We start from the raw sequence: 18,522 nt of genomic DNA, 5'->3' as shown, positions 1-18,522 counted from the left end.
TATCATCTGACCAACAAAGGCATTGTAGGACCCTTTACGATGTAACACAATGTGACAAGGGTTTTTCAAATCATCTGAACTTAATTAAATAAAAATCCTTTCACTGAGTGAAAACACTCTAAATATTTATTAGGAAAGTAGAATGACAGAGCAGGGACATAACAGCAACCAAATCAAGCAGTTCCCATGACATTCTAAAGTGCAAGGCCAAAGATTGAGTTGGTTAGAACCTTAAGTGAACTAGCGCCTTCAAGCCACTTCATATTACAGTCCTGGCAGACCTCCCCTGCTGTTGCTCATGGTAAGCCAGAGAATTCACTATTTACAGTAAAATCAGAGCGCTGGCACCAGAGGTGATGGAAGAACTGCCGTATGACCATAAGAAATAGGAGAAGGAGTAGGCCATATTGCCCCTCGAGCTTGCTCTGCCATTCAATAAGATCATGATGGATCTACCTCAACTCCACTTGCCTGCCTTCTTCTCATATCTCTTGATTCCCTTAGTGTCTGAAAATCTGTCGATCTCAGTTTTGAATATACACATCAGCTGAGCATCTGCAGCCCACTGAGGTAGCGAATTCCAAAGATTCACAACCCTTTGACTGAAGAAATTAATCCTAAATCTCCATTGTCCTAAGACTGTGATCCCTAGTTCTAGACCCTCCAGCCAAAGGAAACATCCTCTCAGCATCGGCTCTGCCAAGCCCTCTAAGAATACGTTTCAATGAGATCACCTCTCATTCTTCGAAACGCTAGAGAATTAGGCCCATTCCACTCAATCTCTCCTCATAAGGCAACCCTCTCATCCCAGGAAGTAAGGGTGACACTGGCAGGAAGTGTGACACATATGTCACTGATGTGCTATCAGGGTGTTAAGTGTACTTTGACTGCCAGTAACCCCCCTCCCCCCCAAACGCTGATGCACTATAATGTTCTAACTGAAGCATTAATAACTGTGAGATTGTTGCACGTTCATGGGGATGATTTGCAGTGGGTTGCTAGGAAGATTATTGATGGTCAGTAGTGGGACATGCTCCACGAAAGAGGGATAGAACATGCCAACACTCCTGGTGCAGAATGCAGTTTATTGACCTCCATTAGAACTCCATTATATCACATTTCAATCCTACATCTTTTGTCCTCTTTTATGACATCAAAGATTATTTCCAGTATTTCCCTCTAACAGGTTGTGAACTCACACGCACCAGGGAAAAAGGTGTGGCTCGGAGGGGTGGGCCCATCATGGGCTGGAGGAACTACCAACCTTTCCGATACCTTTGCAGCGGGATTCCTGTAAGTATCCAGTTGACACATTTCAACGCTCTGGCCAGTGACTGTTGTGTGTTGGCATTGATTGCGCAAAATATCACAAAAACAGTTCACCAGAGATGGGGCTGTTCCGTGTGATAGGGAGTATGTTAAGAAGTATAGTAATCTGATTGCATAAACAAATCCAAACTACAGTTCTTCCCCAACAAAACAAAATCCAACTACTTCAAGATGTATATAGAACATTCAGCCATTCGGCCCATCTTGTCTGTGTCGGTGTTTATGCTGTTCATGAGCCTCCTCCCACTCTACTTCAGCACACCCTTCTATTCCTTTCTCCCTCATGTACTTATCTAGCCTCCCATTAGATGCATTTATGCTGTTCAGCCCGACTATTCCCTGTAGTAGCAAGTTTCACATTCTCACCATTCTCTGAAGAAACCACCAAATTAAGGGGCCAGATTTTCTCAGACCTTCTCCCACTCTGCCACCATAACTTCGGTGGGAATGCCGCTTTTGCGTCTTTTCACTGATGTTATGGGGGATATGCGTGGAAAGTTCTTTACGCAGAGGGTGGTGGGCACCTGGAACGCATTGCCAGCGGAGGTGGTAGATGCGGGCACGATGGAGTCTTTTAAGATGTATCTAGACAGATACATGAATGGGCAGGAAGAAAAGAGATACAGAACCTTAGAAAATAGGCGACATGTTTAGAGAGAGGATCTGGATCGGCGCAGGCTTGGAGGGCCGAAGGGCCTGTTCCTGTGCTGTAATTATCTTTGTTCTTTGTTTGTTTAAACCCTGAGGAGGCTTCCCAGTGAAGGTGTTACAGGCTATCGCGATGACAACGGTTGCAGGGACAAATAAACCTGAAGCATGCGGCCAAACCTGGTACCAGTTTAAAGAAAAGTATTTAGAAAACTGTTATACTGAATGGAGCTCCACTGGATGGGTTCCCAGGAAGGGTAGTTGGAGTGCGATCATCAGGCTCATTAGAAACTACTCGTGCCTGTAACCAGAAGATGATGGGGTTGGTACTGTGGGGGTGCAGATAAAATGGGCTGAAGGCATTTCATTATTCAGAATATCTTGTGAAATTATGTGCTCCTATGACCTCAAGTGCTTCTAAATTTTATCCATTTTTTTTAAGTATTGAAATTGTTTATTGACACAACACATTAACATTCACAACAGTGTTTCATTCACAGTGTACGTGGTACACTGCAGTAACAGGCATGGGGTGACCCTGGCAAGCAGCAGCCATATTAAGGTCCATTTTAACACTTGTTCACGAGCCATTGTCGGAGGGGTTTTTGGTTGAGGTATAATCGGACTAATGTGGAGTCAAAGGCAGTAGACTGAGCCCATCCAAAATATCGAACTGCCCATGGAAGTTGCATCATGATTGATCAGTTAGATGCAATGTCCAGATCTTATAGTTCCAATTTTAACCCAACTCATCGGGCATGAACTGGACGGGTTCCAATCAGATGCCAGTTTTACACCATACCTAACTTTACGCTCTGTTGACTTCAATAGAGTGTTAAAATCATCCCTTCCTGTCCTGTTAAAGTCGAAGTTATAATCAATCTGTCCCTGAAGGGTATGGATTTTAAACATAAATATCAATAGGCAGGTGATTGTGAAGGAATTATAATCCTTTTTCACTAATAAGTCCCACCTAGGAAACACATCCTGATTAATCTCCAAACCTAGACCACACAGATAAGAAATAATTTTGGATCCCAACTACACATTTGACTGGCATCAAAGTGGCCGCCTAGTCAATTCCAGAATTAGAATCATAGAATCATAGTAGGGTGACAGCACAGAAGTGGCCATTCAGCCCATTCGTGTCTGTGCCAGCTCTCTTTAAGAGCTGGTCCCACTCCTACCTTTTCCCTGCAGCCCGGCAAATTCTTTCTCTTCGGCTGCTTATCCAATTCCCTTTTGAAAGGCCCGATTGAAACTGCCTCCACCACAATCTCAGGCTGTGTGCTAAATTAGAAAATGAATTAAAGACTGTTTGGCACGGAATGGAACTGCATTTGCGCAGTAAAACTGTACAGAGGCAATTCAAACCACTAGGTGCAAACATCGGGAATATTTTTGTGAAGTGGAACGTACCCTTGTGACATCCTGTAGACCTTGACAACTATTGCCATCCACATCTACTCCAAATATACTGCAATGAAATGCAGGTATGAGGTCAATTTTGAACAGACTGGCCTGATCTAGAGTCAGTGTCAAAGGTACCATTAAAAGCTAAAGAGCAAACTGAAGCAAGCCAAAGCAGCATAAAGAAGCTCCAGTCTTCATGAAAATCACCATTGACGGACATATTCGCATTCTTGCCGTAAGAAGGTGATGCTGGCTGGGCCTTCTTTTCGCTTTTCTCATTTGCTTACAAAACATAAAACAATAAATGGAATCAGAATCTTAGAATAGGACAGCAAAGAAGGAGACCATTCATCCCGTCACGTCTATGCCTGCTCTTTCGAAGAGCAATCTAGTTAGTTCCACTCCCCTGCACTTCCCCCAAAGCCCTGCAGCATTTTCACCCTCAAGTATTTAAGTCACATTGAAAACGCATCACTGTTCTCTGCTATTGTCATTAAAATGGGGTAGCTCTTCTGATTTTGGTCTCCAAACAGAAAGCAAGTTTGCCAAGCACGTTGTTTTCCATCATGAAGACTGTGCCTCTTTAAAAGATTGATCTTTGTTGAATACTGGGACTGAAGTGCTGAACCTTTTGGACAATGATTAGAAAATGGCTAATTATCATGTACAGACGTCAGTGAAGCCTTCACCCAAGTGCAATATATTTGGGGAGCTATTTACACAGGCTCAAGCGACTGAATTTACTTCCGTAGGAGAAAAGAAGAGAGAAGAGGATGTGTACATTGGTGGCAGTGAGTGGGCCTTCTTGAACCACGAGGCAGTCTGATACAATAGCTTACGAGGCCACCCCAGACAGAAGTTAAGAGTCAGACACATTAGTCTGGCACTGGAGTCACACTATTGGGTCAGGACAGCAGGTTTCCTTCCCTAAAGGACATTAGTGATCCAGTTGGGCTTTTGCCACAATCTGATGGCATCATGATGAAGTAAATGAGCTATTTAACTTGGACAGTAAGTATAGGAATACATGGAAAGGAGCAGAAAATGTGCAACCCTGAGGCAAGGCTTGGGATTGGCACAACAGGACATTAGCGACAGGATTGTGGATGTATGAAGGGAGTTGATTCACCATTAACTGACATTATTAAAAAAAATACATTGGTAGCTATTGTGATGGGGGATTGAGGGTTACCAAGATATTAACCGTGCTGTTTGTTTTTTTTGATGGGTAGTCAGGGTGTGAAGTATCCCCCTGAAGCAGATTAACAGATGACGAGATGAGGGAAGTCTGTGACAGGTTCCATTGCCTTTTCTTGTTCTAAAGATTTTATTTCTGGCTCTATTGTGAGAGCATTTGAGAAAATAAACATACATTTTTGATTAAATCAATGAGCTGAAAAGCATTCGACTCAATTAAGGGGCAGGGTTTAGTAATTGAATCACACTGTCACCTAGAAATCATACATCATCACTAACTCCTTTAATTACTACTTATGCCAATTCTAGAATCCCACAGGGAGAAGCAAAGAATATTGAACAGTAACATGTCAGTGGTGTTAAAGGGGCTTGGTCGCCAAGGCACACTTTCCAGCAGTGGTCACGAGAGAGGAAGGAACAACATAGGAACAGGAGTAGGTCATTTAGCCCCTCAGTTCTATTCTGCCATTCATTTAGATCATGGTTAATCTGTATCTTAACTCCATCTACCTGCCTTGCAATCTGTAACCAATCAGTAGTGGGATCCCCAGCCAATTAACCCTTAATCCAAGGGCACTGAGGCCATTATAATGTTCCTGTTGCTAACCGACTGAAGTCTGCTAGCTCTGCATAGTTGGGTGATTGAGCCTGGGGCTTTCCTGCCTCCATAACAAAAGCAGTAATGTGTATGTCCATAAAGCCACTTGAAGCACTTAAAACAAATTAACATTAATCAAATCCTCTCTAGGTGCAGCAGTGCAGTGGTTGCATTACTGCACTAGTAATGCAAAGGCCTGGACTAATGATCTGGAGCCGTGGGCAGAACTTTAACCCCTCCCTCCCCCAGCCCCACCCGAGGAGCAGGCTGGAAGTTAGGGTGGGTGCGTAAAATCAGGTGGGAGGAGAGGGAGGTGCAATTCCCGTCACCTACCCATTCCTATTTTACCAGCACCGGGGGGAGGTAACAAATGCCCCGCCTGACCCAAGCTGATTGAGGCCCTTATGTGGCCAATTAATTGCCACTTACGGGCCTCCTTCTGCTGCCGCTGGTATCTTACCAGTGGTGGATGGGCATTTCAGCACCTGAGGAGGCCGCTCAGTAATACTTAGTGGCTTCCTTCAGGGCTGGGGTGGGGCCCTACTGATTGGGCACCCTGTGGCCCACGGAGGTCCCCCCCCCCCGCCCCAACTGGACAGGCCACCCCTGCTAAAACCGGCCCCCTGCCCTAAACTGGGCCCTCACCGGGGCCCAGCAATTCCTGATGAGGCCCAAACCCCACTTACCTTTTTGAAGGACCATGTCCATTACCCTGGTAGCGCTGCTGGGACTGAGGAGTTGTTGGCCTTCTGATTGACTGGCAGCTCTTGGAGGCAGGACTTCCTGCCTCAATGGGGCGGAAACCCCGTCAATTGAGGGCCTGGGTCACGTAAAATTGCTTTGTGGATTCCAGGCCCAGTGGACGCGGGCTCACCCCTGAATTTGTAGCCGAGATTATAGAACTCATAACCTCTTGGCTTACCAAGTCCCACACCGTAACCAATTTACTCCTCCCACCCTTATCACCCACTTACCTCATATCGCACTAGAGAAGGTACGGCAGAAATTTATGAGGATGTTGCCAGGAATGGAGAATTTTAGCTATGTGGAAAGGTTAGATAGGCTGGGGTTGTTTTCTATAGAACAGAGGAAGCTGAGGGGAGATTTAATTGAGGTGTTTAAAATTATATGGGGCCTAGATAGAGTGGATAGGAAGGACCTATTTCCCTTATCGGAGGGGTCAATAACCAGAGGGAATAGATTTAAAGTAATGTGTAGAAGGATTAAAGGGAGTTGGGGAGTAATTTTTTCATCCAGAGGGGGGTGGGGGTTTGGAACTCACTGTCTGAAAGGGTGGTAGTGGCAGAAACACTCATCGCATTTAAAAAACACTTGGATGTGCACTTGAGGAGCCATAACTTACAGGGCTACAGATAAAGAGCTGGAAAGTGGGATTAGACTGTTTCTTGGCCGAGCTGAATGTCCTCCTTCTGTGCTGCAAATCTTTCTATGTTTCTATCAGAGGAAATAACAGCAGAAGGATCAAGCACTTGCTCTATTATGCAATTGTGGGTTCTGAATTCAAGTGGAAAATGTGGCTCAGATATCTCTGCAGATTACTGCACTGTTCAATCCAAGCAGGGTTATTTTATGAAGCTGTTTATTTCTAGTGGCTGCTGGACCTCTAAAGTGAGACTCTTTTTCACAGTGCACTGCACAGCCACAGACAGACGGAGGCTGACTTTCACTGCTTCTGTACCTGCAGGTGGTTAAATACGCTGGGAATGTCAGCCAAGCAGGGGATAGATGTCGTGATCCGGAATTCATTCTTTGACCACGGATATACTCACCTTGTGGATCAGAACTTCAACCCGTTACCAGTAAGCTCAGAAAAATCTTCAACTCTTACAGCCTCAGTCATTAGACAATCAGCTGATTACTTTGGACCACAACAACTGAGGGGTAGGATTGCCTGCGATACGGGCGGGTTTCAAAGCCTAACTGGATCCTGTCCTTACCCAACACAATACCACCTGTACCACCCTGTCCCAGCCCTACCTATTCTCCTCCGCTCAAAATCCTGAGGGCAATTGTAGCATCCCTATCACCAACCTGGCCTAGTTAAACTAACTCAGCATGCGTCAGGGTTCAATCCTTCTCTACAAAAGTTAATGCCATGCCGAGCCAAGCCCTTCCCTTTCCGAGCCCCTCTGTGCAAAATTTGCTATCAGATCTTCTATGCTAGAGAGTGCCCAGGCGAGGTTCACATCCTTGCTGTGCTGTACAACTGGGGGGGGGGGGGAAGAGGTATGTAGGGTTTACATTGACAATTCACCTCCAATCAAATTTGAATCCACCCTAGTGTCATGCACTTCCCTTGTACCCATGGCAGAGTTCCACATGCAGTGTATTAGAAAGAAGGACTTAGACTTTCTACAATCTCAGGGCATCCCAAAATGCGTCACAGTCAATGAAGTACTTTGGAAGTGTAGTCATTGTTGTAATGAAGGAAACAGGGCAGCCAATTTGCACGCAGCAAGCACCCACAAACAGCAGATAATCTGTTTTAGTGATGTTGGTTGAGGGATAAATGTTGGCCAAGATATGAGGGATAACTCACCTGCTGTTCTTCGAAATCATGCAATTGAATCTTTTTGTTCCACTTGAGAGGTCAGATGGGGCTGAAAGACGACACCACTGACAGTGCAGCATTCTCTCAGTGCTGCACCGCCGTGTCCGCCCTGATTATGTGCTCAAGTGTCTGTATTTAAACTTGCAACTTTCTGACCCTAAGGCGAAAGTGTGACCCAATGAGCCACAACTAACACAGTATCTAAACTCACTAACCAGTTTGCATTCACTGCACAAATTTGGCAGTAAATTAGCAATCTGAATCAGAATATCCACATGGCTGTGGGAAATGGAAACATCACCCTGATGCACTCAGAACTCAGAGCAGGAGGAGATTTCACACCGACTTGAGCTACAGCTAACCTGGTCTCCCTGATGCTGTCTCTGGATGCCCAAGTATTATGACAGCTTTCAATTAACATCCACAAAAACTGAAAAGTGGAACTTGCCAGTTATTAGTGTATGAAAAGCCACCTATGAAACCTAATACCACTTAGTATGATTTATTTAACAGCTGCAGCACTGTATAGCTTAAAGAAGAACCCAGCAGCGTTTCAATTTTTCAATCTTTAAAACCTGCTAAGAGTAATGGAAACTGAGCAGAAATCTTTCAATTCTCCTCATAAATGTCGATTCCAAATTCCAAATGAAAATCTGTCAGCCAAATATCAGGTAGAGGTGCATCTGGTCAGAATAATTGTAAAGATGATTGGGTTTCCTTTCCTGGGAATGACGCAGACAGCTCCACATTTCCAAGTGAAATTTGGAGTTACTTTTGAGGAGGAACAGAATGGGAATTATCACCATTCCACAAAGAGGCAACCTATCTGCAAACCCTTTGGCATCATTGACAAGGTGCAGAAGTCCACAATTTCGGCAATCTAATTTTCCCCAGCAAAGGCAGAACAGCAAGGCAAACTGAAATCTGGCAGCAAGAAAGAAAGACTTGCATTTATATAGCACCTGGCACCACCTCATGATGTCCCAAAGCACTTTATGGCCAATGAAGTAGTTTCCAGTGTAGCTATTGCTGTAAGGTAAGAAAGCGAGGCAGCCACTATGTGCACCAACAATAATGAGATAATGAGCAATTTTTTAAATGATGTTGGTTGAGGGGTAAATGTTAACCAGGCCATTAGGGAGAATTTCCCCGTTCCTCTTCCAAATCATTGCCATGGGATAGTTTCTGTCAACCTGAGGAGGCAGATGGGACCTCAGATTAGCATTTTATTCGCAAGTCAGCAACTCCGACAGTGCAGCACGCCTCAGTACCACACTTTAGTGGAGCTTGAACCCATAACCTACTGACTCAGGGAGCATTCGCAGGCCTGCGTCGTAAACATGAGTTCCACATGTTTAGATTTTGTTGCCACAGTGATGTGAAACACTCTGGGATTTATTTTTTCTCCAGGGACAAAAACATAGTTTTAAACTTGAAATATTTTTTGCTACTTTTATTGAAGAGTTGTGTGCCTGCTAATCAAATCAGCAGAAGTGAAGTTTAGAGCTTACTTTATCGACATCTTCATTTTAGAAGTTGGTCCCTGTAGTACAGCCAACAGCTCTTTGATGTTTATTGGCTCATAAAGTTTCACCTGGTAATTTAGTAGGGTGTTTTGGCAGAGCTGCCCATCTCACATGGAAAAGCACACTCTTTTCATTCTTTAATATACACCTTCCAGAACAAGAGGAGGCCATTCAGCCCATCCAGCCCCCGTGCTGCCTCACTTAGCATAGTGTTTATTCAGTGCCCCTGCCCATGTAGGAATCCTTGCTCAATGAGAGCACAAGACAGAAATTCAGCACTGTGGAGAGCCAGCACGGACTCGATGGGCCAAATGCCTCATTCTGTGCTGTAAATGACTCTGTGACCTCTCCAATTTATGATCTGAGGTGAGGAGAGGGGAGGGAGTGCTTCCACCAGAAAAAAAATGGGGCAGTGTCCATTTTTCTTGGTGACCTAACAAAATTACAGGAACATTGAAGCATGCAATTTCATTCATGCATATTTTTACCAAAAGAGAAATTTGACCCTCTCCCTCTCTTTGGTACTCCTGTCCTTCACAGAATACTGCTCTATCACGTTATCGATTCCCTTCACATTCTTAAAAAGGCTCATATTCCACCAATTAACCTTTCTTTCCCCTATGAGAAAAGATTTGCAATAGATCTAAAATGTTGCAGTTTCTCCACTATATATCCAAAAGTGTAGCAGTCCCTCACTAGAATATCCTGATTTCCCAAAACTTTTGACTCTTGCGGTTAACTTTAAAAAAAACCCCAGAAAAGTCCTCTTTACACCAGATGCTTCACTGCATGTGTTCTAATATAACGTCAGATATAAAATATTCTGCAATAGCTCCCTACGTTTAATGGAGAAGTTGTATGAATCACATCTTTTGCTTTACAACAGTTTTTCTTGCTAAGATTGGGGTGCACTTGTACATGTAATCCAGTAGCTACTTCAGATAGTAGGGACGGGGATGTGTTGCAAGACTGATTAGCTGGTTTGCATGGTTTCTGATCAGCTAAGATACAAGATAAAAGGACATATTTAGGTTCAGCATTGCTTTATGTAACCTATAATCAATCCTTGCCCCTCCCAAACCAACATCTATTCCCTAAAATAAAAGCAAAATACAGCGGATGCTGGAAATCTGAAATAAAAACAAGAAATGCTGGAACCACTCAGCAGGTCTGGCAGCATCTGTGAAAAGAGAAGCAGAGTTAACGTTTCGGGTCAGTGACCCTTCATCGGAACTGACAAATATTAGAAAAGTCACAGGTTATAAGCAAGTGAGGTGGGGGTGGGGCAAGAGATAACAAAGGAGGTCTAGATTGGACCAGGCCACATAGCTGACCAAAAGGTCATGGAGCAAAGGCAAACAGTATGTTATTGGTGTGTTGAAAGACAAAGCATTAGTACAGATTAGGTGTTAACGGACTGAATATTGAACAGCAGCAAGTGCAAATCTGAAAAAATGGAAAAAAATATTGAAAATTTGCACAGCTATGAGCATAGAGCAGGGGGAGTGGGAATAACTGTATAGCTCTTTCAAAAAGCCAGCACAGGCACGATGGCCCCCTTATATGCTGTAAGATTCTATGATTCTAAATTCATTTACTTATTTTAGGACAAAAGTAATTGGAGATAATTCTGAGGGTACTAGATAAAGAGCACGTGTGTGTGCATTCGCACTGATGTGCAGTGCTTGCTATATAGTGGTTTAATCTGTTAGAGCTCAGGGGCTCTCTTACTAAATTTTCCCGTGGGAGCTATCAGGAAGATGAAAGAGGTGCTATTTTATGAATAGGAATGTAAAACTGTATCACAGAGCTACAATCTGAAACATTATCTTCATGTTACTCTGCCTGGCAGACCTTGTTGCCAGAACAGCACATGTGGGCTTTGCTTTGTGTGCATACAGAGCTCCTGAAAGACATGGAACTTGAGAGCGAGCCACGAGTCATAGCTTTAGCCCTTCTTAACTCTGTGAGTGCTTTGGTATAGCTATTGATTGGGATTAAAATGCAACATAATTTTTGAACTTGCTGGGACTGAAGAGCAATATTGCTACACTGCATATATAAAAATGGAGTACCTGCAAGGAGTCTTCCTGTATCAATTAAACAAAAAAGTAATGTAACCTGTTAATACTGTGGACCCTATATCATTAATCCATGATATCGGCTGATGTGAGTTAGAACACGGTCCTTTCACATCTGGAATGAGTGTCGGAATCCAACCCAGATAGAATGAATGAAAACTCTCATCCCTCTGCTGACTCTGAAAGTCCTAATAGAGAGGAGTTTGGTTAGTCTCAACCCAGTTCACAGTGCTGCCATTAGGACAATACTGGAAGCCTCAGATTGACTGTTGTAAGAAATGAAACTCTCTCGGTGATGAAGGAAGGGATGCTATCCTGAAGTTGAAGTTAAGCCACGTTGCTAGGGTCGAGTCCGTGTAGTTTTACTCTGTGGTTTTTCCCTGAAAATGCCTGCTGCTGACAGTTGGTAGCCAAAGGTCTTTCATTCCTTGTCACTGATGCATCCTTCCCCTTGAACACAATTTTCACCAACAAATATAAGAAGTTTGTATAAACCTAAACACTATATATTTCAGGACATACACATGAACTGATATTTCTTAGCTGATGCCAGACACTACTGTTTCTACTTTCAAATGACATCAGTAATGCAGCACCATAAGTGTAAGAGATAACGATATTTGAAGGGGATTGTTACTGTGGGAGGAAGCAGGAAGTATTTTCAGTGTGAAGGACTCTCTTGGAGACACAGAAACTCATGCCGGGGGTATGTCTCCACAGGCACCATAGCTTACCCAGATAAACATCTTTGTGTGTAACCTGTTTGAAGTCTATTAGCTGGTTCATCAGCTATGGGGGGGTTTCACAGTCCATCTTATCCTCACCTGATGTTTGTGTCTGTGCTCTTCAAAAGTGCAGGGCAGGGAACTGAATGGTATTTCATTTAGAGGTAACAATACCTAGTTTAAAGCAATATCAGAAATGAGTGTAATTTCTCCTCACTGCCCACCCATAAAGACATGCAAACATACACAGTTGTGAATATGTGAAAAAGTTCTCCTGGCAAAAATAGTTTATTCTCTGTTAATTCATTTCTCTTTCGGTGCTAATTAATGTACCTTAAAAAAGAGCTGGATAACTGTCTGGTTAGGAGAGAAACTGAAGGCTATAGGTACACATGGTGACAATGACTAAACACTCAATGGAACACTGTAGTAGCATAATTTAAGTTCAGCAGGGCACAGAATGGCCAGTTGCAGGTCAGCCTACCATTGATTGCAAAGGAAAGGATAATTAGGTGACACATCTAAAGGAGGCCGCTTGACTACCACCCACTTTGTGCCCCTTGCCAAAGTGAACTTTGCCTCAAATGGCTCCTTTGAAACAGTTGGGACTGCAAGAGTGCAGTCCATGAAATGAAACTGGCCAGGGTCGAAGAACATCAAATGTTTGCTGGAAATCCTGGAATTTCCACTCAATTTCCTTTGACGCAAGGAGAAATTTCATGGAATTCCTGGAAGTTTAACTTGTCAGTTGCCGCTGAACATAGATCCATTGTGGAAAGTCTAAAGGAGTGCGGAATTGGTCTTTTTGGAAGGAACGAGCTTGATCACAGATGCAATAAACTAGAGCCCACTCTTCCTTGCTTCTGGCATGCCACAAGCTAAACTGTTAATTATATGGAACACGATTTTGATATATGGACCCAGAAACCCATATTAAAGTATTTAAAGAGTTACTTAATTATACAGAAAACACATACTGTGAAAGGGATTGTGCTTTCTTATGGTATCCTGAGGAAGCTGTTATGAGATTAGAGAAACCACAATGAATCTGCATTTAATCCATTTCTCATCTGTGCTTTTGTTGAAAGCAGAGCTGCCCTGTGTCGGATTGTATCAGCTGGGACGTTTGGAGTAGTGGTGTGTAGCTGTTATGAGGGGTTGAGTAGAAGCTATACAGGAAGCCCAAGCCCAACAAGCAACTGATGTGAGGTCTACCCTACTGGACGCAAACACATTCAAAAAGAGCTGCTTCCCCTCCTCCTCACCCCCTTACATTATTTTTGTTACTATTTAATGCTAAAAGATTGAGGTAAGTTTTGTTTTCAATTTGGAAAAACCTAGGTGAAGGACCGGGGCCCATGGTGCAGGACACCACCAAAGATGAAAAGAATAGGGGCAGAAGTTTGGTTAAATTAAGAAGTGGGCGGCTTCAAGATTTTCAAAAGCCTGAAGATCAGAGTGGAAAAGGAGGTCTGAGGGAGATGAAGAATTCCACAGGCATGAGATCCTGAAGAAGTATGAATTAAAGTAACAATTGCCAATGTATCGTAAGACACTGAGTCACACCTAAACCTACACTAGGAGGTAGATTATTGATTCATAGAGATCATGTTGACAGTTTACTTCAATCTCGGGCTACAGACCACAGTTCAATAGGATGTCACAACCTCCCTACCAATGGTCGTAATAAGTGTTGCAGCTGGAATGAGGTCCTGGGAGCCAGTTAAAACGTACAGGTTGATCACCAGTTCGAGGGTCCCTACCTTCATTGCAACTTTTTTCCCCTTCTGTTTTATTAATACCACCATAGTCATGCTACTCGGATCTTTCCTCTCTTTCTCTCTTTAAACGCCATATGCACCAACATATATAGAATCTTACAGCACAGAAGGAGGCCAGATGCATCCCAAGTCATAACAACGGTCTGTGCAAAAGAAAACTCCACTCTGGTTCCTTTTGCCAATTTTATGCTTTCCCTCCATTCTGCGTCCTCCTGCTGTTGAAATAAAGACTTATTGCATCATCTCCTCCTCTAACTTGAAAACTGTGGAATATTTTGCCTCACCTGCGTTGCTTTCCTCCTAGACTCAAGATTAGCATAACTTGACTGCCTGATTTATCTCCCCGTACCCTTCAACTTTGGTACAATCCTACACTGTGGACCTTAGCCATTTGCTGAATTGCCGAACATAGCACAATTGACCAGGAGGAAATGACCAGCTAGTTCATCAAGTCTGCCCCAAACACCATGATGGCCGCAGCAACATGGCATTACAAATCCAGCTTAAAACGTGCTGGAGCCTTCATTTTAACCACAGCAAACATGAATTTAAATCCAGTGCCAGTAATTACAGGTTTTTCAAAAAATATAAAAAAGGAAAAGGAAGGTTGGACAGGCTGTTGCTGATGAGTATATTATTGCATGTCCTTAAACTCAATAAACAGTTGAATGAAGGTTTAGGACTTAATTGGTGTGGAAGAGAAAAAATACACATTTCTGTAGTCATTATAACAAGGCAAAATCATATATCTTTAATATAAACAGAAAATGCTGGAAATACTTAGCAGGCCTCATCTTTGGAGAGAGAAACAGAGTTAACATTCCTGGCCAGTGACCTTCCATCAGAAAAAATAACATTAACTCTGTTTCTGTCTTCGCTGATGCTGCCTGTTCTGCTGAGTATTTCCAGCATTTTCAGTTTATGGTTCAGATTTCCAGCATGTGCTGTATTTTGCCTTTGCCCACATATCTTTAAATCTGATTCATTATAAATGTCACATTTGTTCCCCAGTGGAATCCCAGCCAGGAAGATGAATATTCAGACAGTCTTCTCGTCCAATAAGGTTAATTATGTCAGATCACTTGCTATAGGACTGATCAAACTACTTCATCTGTCCTTTTCCTTCTGAATTTTACATTAACCCTTTTAAATGTAGTTTGCAATAGTTTAGTAATTATTTTTATATTTTATCCATGGATCTCCCATGCTGTTGCTGACAGAATGTCAGAAGATGTGCTGCTTTATAATGGCTGGAATGTTCAACCTTGTCACTTACAAAATATTATAAAATAGGAAGTGATAGCACTTTCCTGACTTCCCTGATTAAAGCTATTTGCTGGTGAGGCAGAACTGTGTTTAACTTTGCCTTTCCCTTTATGGCCATAAAGTCTAATTATTGTAAATAGTCATATCCTCAAGTCAATTAGACACGAATTGTTGCTGATGGCACTTGTAGATTGGTAATCTCAACCTCCTCCTGTAGATGAGACCAGGCTATCAAGATTAGAAAAGAAATACCAGGACATGACGTTGTTCTGTTTTCCTTTTAAAGGTGTTACTTGTTCATTCATTCATCTGTATCATCAGTGATTAGTTGATGTATTACAATTATATTTGAGCCAAATCTTCTTTGGCCTCCTTGTCTCGAGAGACAATGGGTAAATGCCTGGAGGTGGTCAGTGGTGTGTGAAGCAGCGCCTGGAGTGGCTATAAAGGCCAATTCTAGAGTGACAGGCTCTTCCACAGGTGCTGCAGAAAAATTTGTTTGTTGGGGCTGTTACACAGTTGGCTCTCCCCTTGCGCCTCTGTCTTTTTTCCTGCCAAATATGTGTCCTATATTCAGGCATGACACTTTCATGTGTGATAGTTGCACTAGGAACAAGACTTTTGCTTCTAAGTCTCTCACTGGGTATGAAGCTGTGATGGAGTGGAGGCTTAGGCAGGAGCTTCAGGTGGGATAGTAGGGTCATTATAGAAGTTTTGGTAATATATTAACTGGTTAACCAGTTTCTCCTGGGGACAAAAGTCACTCATTGGGATATTCAAAGAGTCGCCCCCTTACGTGCATGGAAGCAAGTTCCCTGTCCAATTAAGGGCGAAGGGTGGGCTGTCGAAGCTGGAGGAGCAATCAGAGGCTTTCCAACTTGAGAGGAGCAGCAGCCTGCAATGGATGGGAAGTAAGTGAGAGGGTGCTTCAGCATGGATATGCTGTACGTAGGTTTTTTCTAGTAAAGGCATGCTCTGGCTCAGCTTCATAGCTTTAGTACATTGTCAGATATGCAGGATTTTGAGTGCGGATGAGGATGTATAGAGTTGCTGTAGCTCTTATGTTTTTCTCTAAGAAAACATCACCTCATCCTAGATGGGGAGGGGATTGGCAATCCATCCACCTTGGGTGGGTTAGGGAATAACCATCCATCCACATTGGGTGGGTTAGGGAATGACAATCCATCCACTTGGGTGGGTTAGGGACCGTCAATCTATCCACTTGGGTGGGTTAGGAAATGACGTCCATCCACTTGGGTGGATTAGGGAATGACATCCATCCACTTGGGTGGGTCAGGGAATGACATCCATCTACTTGGGTGGGTTAGGGACTGTCAATCTATCTGCCTTTGGTGGGTTAGGAAATGACGTCCATCCACTTGGGTGGGTTAGGGAATGACATCCATCCACTTGGGTGGGTCAGGGAATGACATCCATCTACTTGGGTGGGTTAGGGACTGTCAATCTATCCACTTGGGTGTGTTAGGAAATGACGTCCATCCACTTGGGTGGGTTAGGGAATGACAATCTATCCACTTGGGTGGGTTAGGGAATGACAATTCATCCACTTGGGTGGGTTAGGGAATGACAATCCATCCACTTGGGTGGGTTAGGGAATGACATCCATCCACTTGGGTGGGTCAGGGAATGACATCCATCTACTTGGGTGGGTTAGGGACTGTCAATCTATCCACTTGGGTGTGTTAGGAAATGACGTCCCTCCACTTGGGTGGGTTAGGGAATGACAATTCATCCACTTGGGTGGGTTAGGGACTGACATTCCATCCACTTGGGTGGGTTAGGGAATGACAATTCATCTTTTTGTGTGGGTTAGGGACTGACATTCCATCCACTTGGGTGGGTTAGGGAATGACAATTCATCGACTTGGGTGGGTTAGGGAAAGACAATTCATCTATTTGGGTGGGTTAGAGAATGACAATTCATCCACTTGGGTGGATTAGGGACTGAGAATCCATCCACTTGGGTGTGTTAGGGAATGACAATCCATCCACTTGGGTGGGTTAGGGAATGACAATTCATCCACTTGGGTGGGTTAGGGACTGACATTCCATCCACCTGGGTGTGTTAGGGAATGACAATTCATCTACTTGGGTGGGTTAGGGAATGACAATCTATCCACTTGGGTGGGTTAGGGAATGACAATCATCTACCTGGGTGGGTTAGGGAATGACAATCATCTACTTGGGTGGGTTAGGGAATGACAATCATCCACTTGGGTGGGTTAGGGAATGACAATTCATCCACTTGGGTGGGTTAGGGAATGACAATCCATCCACTTGGGTGGGTTAGGGAATGACAATTCATCCACTTGGGTGGGTTAGGGAATGACAATTCATCTACTTGGGTGGGTTAGGGAATGACAATTCATCCACTTGGGTGGGTTAGGGAATGACATTCCATCCACTTGGATGGGTTAGGGAATGACAATCCATCTACTTGGGTGGGTTAGGGAATGACAATCGATCCACTTGGGTGGTTTTGGAATGACAATCTATCCACTTGGGTGGGTTAGGGAATGACACTTCATCCACCTGGGTGGGTTAGGGAATGACATTCCATCCACTTGGATGGGTTAGGGAATGACAATTCATCCACTTGGGTGGATTAGGGACTGAGAATCCATCCACTTGGGTGGGTTAGGGAATGACAATTCATCCAATTGGGTGGATTAGGGACTGAGAATCCATCCACCTGGGTGTGTTAGGGAATGACAGTTCATCTACTTGGGTGGGTTAGGGAATGACAGTCTATCCACTTGGGTGGGTCAGGGAATGACAATTCATCTACTTGGGTGGGTTAGGGAATGACAATTCATCCACTTGGGTGGGTTGGGAATGACAATCATCTACTTGGGTGGGTTAGGGAATGACAATCATCCACTTGGGTGGGTTAGGGAATGACAATCATCTACTTGGGTGGGTTAGGGAATGACAATCATCTACTTGGGTGGGTTAGGGAATGACAATCATCCACTTGGGTGGGTTAGGGAATGACAATCATCTACTTGGGTGGGTTAGGGAATGACAATCATCCACTTGGGTGGGTTAGGGAATGACAATTCATCCACTTGGGTGGGTTAGGGACTGACATTCCATCCACTTGGGTGTGTTAGGGAATGACAATTCATCTACTTGAGTGGGTTAGGGAATGACAATTCATCCACGTGGGTGGATGAGGGACTGACATTCATCCACTTGGGTAGATTAGGGAATGACAATTCATCCACGTGGGTGGATGAGGGACTGACATTCATCCACTTGGGTGGGTTAGGGAATGACAATCCATCCACTTGGGTGGGTTAGGGAATGACACTTCATCCACTTGGGTGGGTTAGGGAATGACAATCCATCCACTTGGGTGGGTT

The 18,522-nt window shown here is 43.8% G+C and overlaps 1 protein-coding gene across 3 annotated transcripts in view; it reads left to right on the top strand.

Annotated features, from left to right (window-relative positions):
* hpse2 (heparanase 2) overlaps positions 1-18,522 on the top strand; it is a 378,650-nt gene that overhangs the window by 261,733 nt on the left and 98,395 nt on the right. For all 3 annotated transcript variants that reach the window (XM_068053087.1, XM_068053086.1, XM_068053085.1), the window contains 2 exons: positions 1,187-1,293; positions 6,891-7,005. In XM_068053087.1, coding sequence (XP_067909188.1) covers positions 1,187-1,293; positions 6,891-7,005 — 222 coding nt within the window. The remainder of the gene's footprint in view (positions 1-1,186; positions 1,294-6,890; positions 7,006-18,522) is intronic.

Source organism: Heterodontus francisci, chromosome 20 (assembly GCF_036365525.1).
Source record: "Heterodontus francisci isolate sHetFra1 chromosome 20, sHetFra1.hap1, whole genome shotgun sequence".
Classification (NCBI taxonomy): Eukaryota; Metazoa; Chordata; class Chondrichthyes; order Heterodontiformes; family Heterodontidae; genus Heterodontus; species Heterodontus francisci.
The sequence above is the reverse complement of the archived record's forward strand: the minus strand, read 5'-3'. Positions and strand labels throughout refer to the sequence as shown.